We start from the raw sequence: 12,096 nt of genomic DNA, 5'->3' as shown, positions 1-12,096 counted from the left end.
TTCTAATCTTAAAAATAGGCAAAGTCACCTGGAAAATCCCCTCAGACCTTCTCGTCCCCAGTGAAAAATGCAGCAGCACCCAGTCTCCTGTCAACCAAGACAGTCTCTGTTCCAGCTCTGTTGAAGCAAACGCCAAAGACTTCCGCAGTGAAACAGCCACCTCCTGCCAAGGCTGCTGGCAGGGGGAAGAAAGCAGAAAGCTCAGAGAGCAGCGAGTCGTCATCTGAGAATGAGGATGAGGCTCCCTCAGTTCCAGTAAGCCAGAAGGTTAGAAATGCATTGCTTCTACTTGAAATAATGGGATTGACTCTGCCCCCCCCCCCACCTTGCCTTACATGGCCTAACGCATTCAGAATTATGTGTCTTTCTTGTGCATGAAATCTCCACTTTACAGGTTGCTTCCCTGATCACCTTTTTTAAGAATCTCTCGGGCTGTCTCCAATTCAGTTGGTTCCTCAGTATGTTGCCAATCTAGCTAAAGCGTAATAAGCTTGCTTTTCTGATGCTCGCATTTTGACAACAGGGAATGGTCATGACTGATAAAGCAAAAATGTTTTCCTTCACAACATAACGTTTATTACACAATCACTATTGGAACTGCTTTCTGAATGTTGGACTCGTGTTATTGCTCCTCACTACGAAGCTTAAAATAAGTTTACAGCCCTTGTTGGTGTCACCTCGACGCTCAGAAACGCAGTTGGTAAATCTCTGCTGTTCATGATGCCCTTATTGCCATTTGGCCTCTTGCCTCAGTTCCGTGGCCTGTCTTGGGGTATGTCTGTCCTCCGCAGCAGCTTTAAGGTCGCTGCTTTGAGTATTTAGCAGTATTTGGTCAAGTTTAGTTTCCTAAAAACTGTTGATCTGTGAGACACTTCCTGGAATTTTCAAAGCGTCAATCTTACAAACCTCCAGAATGTCAAAGGGAGCACATCTCTCAAACTCCTATGTTGAATTATTGCACCCTACCCATTTTGGGTTTTTTTTTTAATTGCTTTGTAGTCTTTGTTTTATTTTCTGCCTTGCAAAGAATTTGTGTGACTGGGAACAGGAGGCTGGACTGGACGAGCTACTGGCTTGATCCAGCAGGCTTTTATCTTCTTGTGAGTCCATCTAGCTCAGTCTTGTCTACACCAGTTGATCCAGCGCCCCTGGATTTCAGATAGAGCCTTCCCAGCCCTACCAGGAGATGACAAGGATTTTACCTGAGACCTTCTGCATGCAAAGTCATAAACTTTAGTGATTATTAATGGAAGCAAGCAGTGATTATTAATGGAACCCTTTCCCAGAAGGGTTAGAGGAGGGCCTGGGTGGCACTTCATTTGGAGTATAACCAGATATGTTTTGTCATGGCAAACTGCTGTGCGCTTTGCAAGCTCTGGTTTCACTATTGTTAGTTCTAGGGTCCTATGTTCGTTCTTCTGGCGCTGTCAGAGATGTGCTTTCTCCTTCCTAATTGCCCCTTCTTTGAATAATTCTGGTCACAGAACATGATCAGAATGAGCCAGCTGGACAAGGTGTGTTGCACAGATTTCCTTGCCAGCTTATTGCATTCATTCTTGGGACACAACTGGATGAGAAGTTAAGAAAGGCTTCCAGCTGTTATAAGCGTCCGCCAGTCTTGGCTTCAGCCTCTCTTAATAGATGAAAGCTGCTCAGAAAACCTCTCTCTCTTTTTGCCCAGAGCCTTATTCTACTCCCCAGCGCTCTTAAAAATGCAGTAGACCAGATGCTGGGGTGGTGGTTCTTTTTGAAATGGCTGCTTTGATTTTGCTTCCTTTGGGGGCCTTTAAACTTCAGTGTAATTCAGCCCAACTATAATGTGCATTGCTTGCTGCGTGGCTTCCTTCTAAGGCAATTGAATGGCAAAACTGAATTTGGTGGAGGGGACAAGCTTGCTTCTTGCTTTATGCCCATACCCCCTTTCATGTTCTCATGAGCTCTTTCATGTTGTTGTTGGCATCTGTCTGTCTCAAGAGACAATGTACTTCTCCACATATCCTTAGGTCTTGTATGCTATGTGTGTAGGCCATCCTTTATAGCACTTAACAAATCAGTGGGGTTTTGAATTGGCCGATATTTTTGTCTCAAGTCATTTGGAGAAAGCAACTGAATTAATTGGAGAGATGAGAGATGAAACTTAAAACATTATGAAAGATCTGCATTTGAATTATAAGGAAAGGATCCTGGTGCTTTTTCAGTTCAGTTTAGTCCTTTCCATCTGCTTTGGAACATACTTCAATTTGCCAAAGCACTGTCCTCTTCTGAAACAATTTTTAATTAAAGGACAATTCAGTTAGCCCTTCTTTTTTTTTCCTCGAGGCTTTCCATTATATCTTTGAGCCTGAAAATGTAACTGATAGCTTGTTAATGCAACTGATAGCTTGTAATACAATTTTTTTTATAATAGATAATGTCCTTTTTATAATAGATAATGACCTTTTAAATATTTTTGTCTGTAGTGCTTGCTGTTCAAGCAGTTGAATGCTCTGGTATTTTGTTTGATAGACACTCCTTCCTCCTGGGATTGCAGCCACTTTAGCAAGCTTTGCAATGCCATGCTTTGTGGGGGGTTGTTTCTCACAAGCACCTAGCTGGCTGCTGTGGGAAAGAGAATTAAAGAGACCTTTGATCTGATCCGGTGGGCGGCCTCTCATGTTTTTATGAAGGGGTGTTAGAAAGTGGCTTACATGCAGAGTTGCTTAGTTAGGGCAAGGTGAGAGCAAAGGTAAGGAGAAAGAGCCTGGAAAGATAGGATTATACTTTAATCCACAGTAATAGTAATATTGTTTGTTTGTTTGTTTGTTTGTTTGTTTGTTTGTTTGTTACTTATACCCTGCCCATCTGGCTGTGCCTCCCCAGCCACTCGGGGTGGCTTCCAACAGAATTAAAAGCACAATAAAACATCAGACATTAAAACAGCCTTCAGGTGTCTTCTAAAAGTCAGATAGTTTTTTATTCCCTTGACATCTGATAGGAGAGTATTCCACAGGACGGGCGCTACTACCGAGAAGGCCCTCTTTCTGGTTCCCTGTAACCTCATTTCTCACAGTGAGGGAACTGCCAGAAGGCCCTCAGCACTGGACCTCAGTGTCCGGGCAGAACGATGGGGGTGGAGACGCTCCTTCAGATATACTGGACCGAGGCCATTTAGGGCTTTAAAGGTCAGCACCAAGACTTTGAATTGTGCTCGGAAACATACTGGAAGCCAATGCAGGTCTTTCAGGACCAGTGTTATATGGTCTTCGCGGCCGCTCCCAGTCACCAGTCTAGCTGCTGCATTCTGGATTAGTTGCAGTTTCTGTGTCACCTTTAAAGGTAGCCCCACGTAGAGTGCATTGCAGTAGTCCAAGCGGGAGATAACTAGAGCATGCAGCACTCTGGCAAGACAGTCTGTGGACAGGTAGGGTCTCAGCCTGTGTACCAGATGGAGCTGATAAACAGCTGCCCTGGACACAGAATTGACTTGCGCCTCCACGGACAGCTGTGAGTCCAAAATGACTCCCAGGCTGTTCACCTGGTCCTTCAGGGGCACAGTTACCCCAGTCAGTTCAATGTAACCAAGTGATTTAGTAGAGGTGCGGGATGTCCTGTACAATGTCAACCATGTAGCTGCTCTGCCTGAAACAGCCAAGATAAAAGGCATTTCAAAGCACTAGTAGCAGACAGCTGCGCAGGTTTTCTGCAGGATCACGAACCACGTGCTCCACCTGCTTCTGCAGCCAGCCAAAGCATGCCAAGAGAAGGCTCTACTTTGTTTCTCTGGCCCAGTGAGCTCCAGGAGAGGAGGCGTTTCTGAAATGTGTCCTGTGCGAATTGAACTAATTTGCTCCAAGAAGAATTCTGATGCCCTAGGGCCTAGAGTGATCTAATTTAGCATGCTTTATTTTACTTGTATTTCATAAACAAAGCTGAAAACTTTGAAACTTGCCTAAAATTGTTCTTTCAATTGGCATCTATTCCTTGTTACTAACACATTTATGAAACGGAAAAATTTCCGCCCCATGGCACTTGGCTGCCGGGAGTTCTAGCGCGAAACATCTGAACAGCACGAGGTTCAGGAAGGCTGCTTTAAAGTATGCAATTTCATTGCTTTAGGATGCCACTTTTATGGGAGGGGGCTTTCACAGCTGTAGGATTGTCCCTGGGGATTCAACAGAGAATACACACCACAGTTGGGGAAGACAAACCTAAAGGAATATTCCTTCACTTCAAGTCCTAAACTCTCATGTCTGATCTCGAGTTCAGGTCATGCAAAATTGTTGTTGTTGTTTAGTCGTGTCCAACTCTTCGTGACCCCATGGACCAGAGCACGCCAGGCACTCCTGTCTTCCACTGCCTCCCGCAGTTTGGTCAGACTCATGTTTGTAGCTCCGAGAACACTGTCCAACCATCCGCGACCCTTCCCCTCTGCAGGGAGGTGGGACCGATTCGGATGGTCCGCCCCCGCCACTTAATGGATCCAAATGGTTTCCAGAGAGTGGTAGGGGATGCTTTATCCCATGTTGATGGCCTTTCAGCTGATTCCCTGGTGGCCCGCTGGAATGTGGAGTTAACCAGGGCTATTGACTGTTTGGCTCCGAAGCGCCCTCTCCGTGGAGCCCGGACAGCCCCGTGGTTTTCCACGGATCTGAGGGCAATGAAACAATCGTTGAGACGGCTAGAGCGCCGGTGGCGGACGACCCATTCTGAAGCTGACCGGACACAGGTTAGAGCTCAGTGTCGAGCCTACCAAGTGGCGGTAGCGACGGCAAAGAAGGCTTTCTTCGCCGCCTCTATTGCATCTGCAGAAAACAGCAGCAGGAGACTTTTTCAGGTGGTCCGCAATTTAGCGGAACCACCTGCTACATCAGGGCCCAGTACGGGCCACATGATCTCCTGCAATGATTTTGCAAAGTTTTTTGCAGATAAAGTCGCTCAGATTCGGGAAGAGGTAGACGCCACCGTGGGAGCAGGGCCGGGGCGGGAGAGTGCTAGAGTCCTGTCTAGTCAAATTGCGTGGGATCAATTCCAATCTGTTACCTCCGAGGATGTGGACAGGCTGCTTGGACGAGTGAAACCAACCACCTGTCTCCTTGATCCTTGCCCATCCTGGCTTATAAAAGCTAGCCGGGAAGGGCTGGGCGATGGGCTTCGTGGGGTGGTGAATGCTTCCCTCCGTGAGGGAGCCTTCCCAGACCCGCTGAAAGAGGCAGTTATTAAACCGCTTCTTAAAAAACCATCTTTAGATGCGGCCACGATGGCCAACTATCGCCCAGTCTCAAATCTTCCATTCTTGGGCAAGGTGATTGAGCGAGTGGTTGCTGAACAACTCCAGGCCCGCCTGGAAGAAGCGGACCATTTGGATCCCTTCCAATCGGGATTCAGGCCTCATCACGGGACTGAAACTGCCTTGGTCGCACTGGTTGATGATCTCCGGCGGGCTAGGGACAAAGGTGAGAGCTGTTTCCTAGTTCTGCTGGATCTCTCAGCGGCGTTTGATACCATCGACCATAACATCCTTCTGGACCGTCTTGAGGGGCTGGGAGCTGGGGGCACTGTCATACAGTGGTTCCGCTCCTTCCTCCTGGGCCGTGTTCAGAAAGTGGTGGTGGGGGATGAGTGTTCAGACCCCTGGGCTCTCACTTGTGGGGTGCCTCAGGGTTCTGTCCTCTCCCCCATGCTTTTCAACATCTACATGCAGCCGCTGGGAGAGATCATCAGGGGGTTTGGGCTGGGTGTTCATCAGTATGCAGATGATACCCAGCTCTACCTTTCTTTCAAATCAGAACCAGTGAAGGCGGTGACAGTCCTGTGTCAGTGTCTGGAGGCGGTTGGAGGATGGATGGCGGCAAACAGATTGAGATTGAATCCTGACAAGACAGAAGTACTGTTTCTGGGGGACAGGAGGCGGGCAGGTGTGGGGGATTCCCTGGTCCTGAATGGGGTAACCGTGCCCCTGAAGGACCAGGTGCGCAGCCTGGGAGTCATTTTGGACTCACAGCTGTCCATGGAGGCACAGGTTAAATCCGTGTCCAGGGCAGCTGTGTATCAGCTCCATCTGGTACGTAGGCTGAGACCCTATCTGCCCGCGGACTGCCTCGCCAGAGTGGTGCATGCTCTGGTTATCTCCCGCTTGGACTACTGCAATGCGCTCTACGTGGGGCTACCTTTGAAGGTGACGCAGAAACTACAACTAATCCAGAATGCGGCAGCTAGACTGGTGACTGGGAGCGGCCGCCGAGACCATATAACACCGGTCTTGAAAGACTTACATTGGCTCCCAGTACATTTCCGAGCACAATTCAAAGTGTTGGTGCTGACCTTTAAAGCCCTAAACGGCCTCGGTCCAGTATACCTGAAGGAGCGTCTCCACCTCCATCGTTCTACCCGGACACTGAGGTCCAGCACCGAGGGCCTTCTGGCGGTTCCCTCATTGCGAGAAGCCAAGTTACAGGGAACCAGGCAGAGGGCCTTCTCGGTAGTGGCGCCCTCCCTGTGGAATGCCCTCCCACCAGATGTCAAAGAGAACAACAACTACCAGACTTTTAGAAGACATCTGAAGGCAGCCCTGTTTAGGGAAGCTTTTAATGTTTGATGTACCATAGTATTTTAATATTCTTTTGGAAGCCGCCCAGAGTGGCTGGGGAAACCCAGCCAGATGGGCGGGGTATAAATAATAAATTATTATTATTATTATTATTATCTCGTCCTCTGTCGTCCCCTTCTTCTTGTGCCCTCCATCTTTCCCAACATCAGGGTCTTTTCCAGGGAATCTTCTCTTCTCATGAGGTGGCCAAAGTATTGGAGCCTAAGCTTCACGATCTGTCCTTCCAGTGAGCACTCAGGGCTTATTTCCTTAAGAATGGAGAGGTTTGATCTTCTTGCAGTCCATGGGACTCTCAAGAGTCTCCTCCAGCACCGTAATTCAAAAGCATCAATTCTTTGGCGATCAGCCTTCTTTATGGTCCAGCTCTCACTTCCATACATCGCTACTGGGAAAACAATGGCTTTAACTATACAGACCTTTGTTGGCACAGTGATGTCATGCAAAACAGCCATGTCTATTTCAGTTGCACTTAAAAACTGTAATTATCAGTCTTTCCCATCCAGGAATATCCCTTTTTTTATCCTGTTTTGGGAGACAGATTGGGGGCACATCATAAGAAACCAATGAAACTCAGATAAACTCTTCAGCCATGAAAATAAATCCTTCACTGATGGCGGTTGTGTGTGTTTTGTTTTTTCCCTGTGGTGCAGAAATTGCAAACTCCTCAGCCTCCCGCTGGAGCCAGACAAAATCAGATTGATAAACCAGGCACCCCGGCGAAAGCTGTGTCGAGTGCTTTGAAGGGGAAGGAGATGGAGAGTAAGAGCAGCAGCAGCTCATCTGACAGCGAGGAGGAAATGATTCCTCCAACACAACAGAACCTGCCACCTCCTTTCGGTAAGAAGCCCCTGGTTTTCGTTGGTGCTTGGGGGCCTCTTGTTTTCAGCTTCTCTGTAAAATTTCTTTGCCTGAGCATTGGGGGCTCTGGAGTAACAAACATCTTCCCTAAGGGTAAAAGCACGCACACCCACACCCACAAATGCGCTCTGAAGTGCCAAAACACAGGAACAGATGCCAATTATTCTGAAACGGATGTGAGGAACTTGTCAGTGTTCCAATTCTGTATTTGTTTTGTTTCAGAACATACTTCCAAATTGGCTGAAGGGACTGTAATTTTTGAGGAGGGGTGGGGGGGTCTCATTGTTTCTGGTTCCTCATAGCGTTTGCCAAGCGGATCCATTTCTGAGTGATGAGCTCCCCTTGGAGGCTGAAGAAAACAGCCAGTAAAAATAGCTTCATGCTTCTTGAGCTATTCATAAAGGAACGTTAGCATCTATGAAACCCTCCCTGGAATATTCTTTGCTTTGCTGCTTCTGTGAAGTTGAAAGACTTGGTGTGAAACCATCTTAAGTCATGGGAGGAAACCAGCATGACAGCTTGCAGAGCCAGGGAGAGCTTTGCGCTCAGTTTTTATGACTGGGAATTTTTGTACACAGCTATCACTTTATTACTCCACACCAGTGGTTTTCAGCCAGTGTGCCATGGCACCCTGGGGTGCCTTGAATGATGCTCAGGGGTGCCGTGGGCAACACTGGTCTCCATCCCTCTTTCCTTCCCTTGATACCTCTGATGCCCTCTTGCGTCTCTGCCTCCCAAAGGCTTGCACAGTTGTTTGTTGCAGCAACTCTGGCTACAAGCTCCCCAGGTGAATGGTGCCTCTGGAACTGGCTAGGGGGTGTTTCCCAGGCCCCTATGGGGCAGTGTGAGGAGTGAAGAGAGTTATCCATCCATCCCTGTGGTAAAGCATGAGCCTACACTGGATATCTCTATGTTCAGAGACTGTTTTTCAGCAAATGCTATGCCCCAAATTGCCTAGCAGGTCTCACTGTTTCATAACACGAGCAGTAAAAAATATGCCTGGAATCTTACAGTGATGAAGAAGAAGAAGCCCTGAGGGACTAGATGTTCTCCAAAATTTTGACATTTCTGTAGAAGCTGCCTCTTTCCATGAAATAATAGAACCTACTGTAAGATGTTGTGTTGCAACGTAAACCCGAGAATTCAAGGATGCTTAGCAACAGAAAAAGCTATGAGAGCGTGTGTACCCTCTCTTTGGGCCATTCCATGGTCTTTTTGAAAGCTTATTTCTTGCAAAACCTTAAAAATGAGAGATCTAGCATGTTGTACCCAGTGGACAGACAGAGTGGGAGATTTGGCATAGGGCAGCTCAAGTTCTGGTCTTCCCTCGCCCATTAAATAGCTTTAGGCAAATTCTTGGCCTAACTTTACATTTCAGCGTTGCTTAAAGATAAAATGTGTGTAACTTCAGTTCATACCACCCCAGGTTTCATGGAGGTAGGTTGGGACACAAATGTAGTGACATAGTACAGTGGAACCTCGGTTTTCAAAGGTAATCCATTCCGGAAGACTGACTTCTGAAACATTTGAAAACTGAGGGTCAATGGGCGGTTGGCAAAATCCATTGAAAAAATGGGAAAACGCACAGCGGAGGCCGTTCGACTTCCAAGGCACGTTCGAAAATGGAAGCAATTACTTCCGGGTTTTTGGCGTTCAGGTTCCGAATCGTTCAGCTTCCGAGACGCTCGAAAACCGAGGTTCCACTGTAGCATGCTTGAATAGTGCATAGTATTTAAACGTGTGCTGCACTGACTACTGCTTGGTGCCTTAAAACCATCACCTCTCATCTTTCAAAGCACGGGTTGCATCCATTGCTATGCCTACACAGAGTAGACCCATTGAAACGACTAATTTAGATCCATCAATGTCAATGTTTACTCTGAAACATAATTTCTATGTTTACTTTGAGTAAACCATGGCTGAATGTGACCTTGTGTGAGTTATTAGGATTTCTGGCGCAGCTCTTAGTCTTTTCCCTGCTACCCTTTGGCACCAGCGCAGGAAGCTGCCTTATCCAAAGTCAAGCTCTTCGTCCATCTTGCCAGCATATTCTACTCTGACTGGTAGCTGCTCTGCAGAATCTCCAGCAAAGTACTTTTCCCCATCACCTGCAGCAAAAGATGGACCCCTGGACATTCTGTATGCCAAGCGTTTCCCACTGAACTATGACCCCTTTCCCTGGGTTAACATGCATTTGCAATGCCTTTCTTTTTGCCACCATGATCATGGAAAAGAAGAGTGTGTGAGGTTTTAATGGAGATATTGGGAAACTTCCCCCACAATTTTATCATGTTTGGTCTATCTGAACTAACTGTACAAAGATGAGGCATTACTGTACTGCATGGCTTGGCTATTTTGTTTTTTTCCAGGGAGCTTAGACCAGCTAAAGGGTAAAGGAATTGTCCTTCAGTGAGTTCTTTTTCAATTGCAGTGCAATGGATTTGCTTTTTTTAAAAGGCTTGCATCTAAAAATCTTTCTCCCCTGCTTGTAGGTTTGACAGGCTTTGTAGTTTGGGGAGGGGGGAATACCAGGCAGCAGCTTATCTGTCACCAGCAGGTAGCTGCTAATAAGATCTAGACTTCATGGCTGCAGGCTGGATCCCAACAGACTTCCTGACATATTTGTCCAGAAGCTGGAGGGGAAGACGTTTCTCAATTCGGGGTCCAGCTTTTCTAGTGGGACCATGAACTGTGGTGATCTCCAATTCCTTCCTGTTTTTCTTCAACTAGGAAATCACCAGCAAGCACTGACATGACCTTTCCAAGAGAGCTGCGGCTGTTCCTGAAGTCTGTGTTTCACTTCCTTTCTGTTCCTTTTTTCATTTAAGAAGAAATGGCTGCAGCCACAGGTCCAGAGTGCATGAGCTCCTATCTACAGATGAAGCTATCTTATCATAAGAAGCTGCCTCAATACCAAGTCAGGCCATTGGCTTATCTAACTCAGTATTGTCCACAGTAGATGTGGAACCTGTGGCCCTCCAGGTGTCACTGAACTCCAGTTTCCGCCTCAACCAGCATTGCCCAGTGGTCAAGGATGATGGGAGTTGTAGTCCAACAATATCTGGAGGGCCTAATGTTCTTGAACTGCAATGGTCAGCAGTGGCTCTTTAGGGTTTCAGGCAGAAATTGTTCCCAGCCCTACCTGGAGACACCAGGGATTGAACCTGCGACCTTCTGCCTGCAAAGCATATGCTCTGGCACTGAGCTGCAGCCCCCTTAAGCTTTAACCCATTGCGCTGTTGTCTCACCTCCTTATTTCCTTTTAGCAACCAAGGCAAACGCTGCACCTCAGGTGGTGTCTGCTGCAAAGTCCCTGCCCCCACCAGGAGGACCCCTTCAGAAGGCTCAGGAGAGTGAAGACAGTAGCCAGGATTCTAGCGATGAGTCTGACTCTGAAGAAGACAAAGTGTTCACCCAGGTAACTGAGAAAGCGAGGAGGGCAGAAACTCCCACTTGTATAACTCCGGCTGTGCTTCGCATCCTGGTCCTAAGTTCATGGTTGCTTGCTTTGCAACACTTGAGGCCTGTGCTTGCGTCTGGTGTGTTCAGAACCATTTTTTTAGAATATAAAAAGAAAGCCTCGAAAATTTGCTGATTGGCTGTTTAGCATGGAATGAGGATGAGGATCTGGAATTGGCCTCCTGCTTCTGAAAATCTGACAAGTGGGACGTTGGCTTCTTCAAAAGATCTGGCTTTGAGATTGTGAAGGGGTTGCTGTGTGTGCAGGACCCCTTTTGCTCACAGTTGCTCATTCAGGTAACGGACTGTGTGCACTCACAGCCCCTAGCTATAGATTTGGGCATTTGTGTTTACTCAACGGCTGTGCCATTCAGCTCAGGCTGTGGGACACAGAGTGAGTATGAAGTGGTCATGGTTGGCTAGGAACACTCCTCTGGCCTTGAGGTTGCATGGAGCTCTACCTAGTGCTTGCAGATAGTTGGATTGCTTTTTTCTAGTAGCCTTGTTGTCCCCCCCCTCCCCAAATTTCTGTTCCACATTTTGGATTCCAGATCTGCTTCTGAAAACAGTTCTAGGGCTTTCCACGCTTAAAAGCCACTGTTCCTTGGAAGTCTCAAAAAAGAAGAAACAGGCAGGTGCTTGGGTAGAACCAGTGCAGGAGTTGCCAAGACTTTTCCTAGTGGTGAATAAATAAGTAGTTATTATTTTGCACAGCTGACAGATTTGTTTGGTTTTTTTTAAAAAAGATTGTTTTTGTTAATCAAGTATAACATATACATCACGGCTGAAGCATATAATACAATATATGCATGCTGGATGCATAAAATATATTTTATATTATTGTACCAGGTGTAGCATATTATGAAGAACACATGAAAACCCCACAAAAACTCCAGCCAGGGGTGCAGGTTGGGAGAGGCTGGTAACTAACAATCTGAATAGTATTTTGTCTGAAAATTAAAAATCTAAGGAAGGCTTGCAGCTTACATATAGGGTTGCAAAAACCAAAACAAACACCATTCTGTTTCAGAATGTGTCTTCAGTGTTCTAAGCGTTACTGAAATGTACCCAAGCTAGACATGTATTATTTTTGTAAGTAGCTTTGGGTCAGTTTTGTTAGGAAAATGACTAATTATATTATTATCAATAATAATAATGGCTGTTAATTTCAGTGGGTCTACACTAACAGCCCA

The 12,096-nt window shown here is 46.7% G+C and overlaps 1 protein-coding gene across 1 annotated transcript in view; it reads left to right on the top strand.

Annotated features, from left to right (window-relative positions):
- Positions 1-12,096, top strand: part of TCOF1 (treacle ribosome biogenesis factor 1) — a 47,821-nt gene that overhangs the window by 18,474 nt on the left and 17,251 nt on the right. Inside the window, exons 8-10 of the mRNA XM_081180743.1 lie at positions 19-267; positions 7,237-7,423; positions 10,711-10,862. Of these exons, the coding sequence (XP_081036869.1) occupies positions 19-267; positions 7,237-7,423; positions 10,711-10,862 (588 nt within the window). The remainder of the gene's footprint in view (positions 1-18; positions 268-7,236; positions 7,424-10,710; positions 10,863-12,096) is intronic.

Source organism: Podarcis bocagei (genome assembly GCF_964188305.1).
Source record: "Podarcis bocagei genome assembly, chromosome: 2".
NCBI lineage: Eukaryota > Metazoa > Chordata > Lepidosauria > Squamata > Lacertidae > Podarcis > Podarcis bocagei.
The sequence above is the reverse complement of the archived record's forward strand: the minus strand, read 5'-3'. Positions and strand labels throughout refer to the sequence as shown.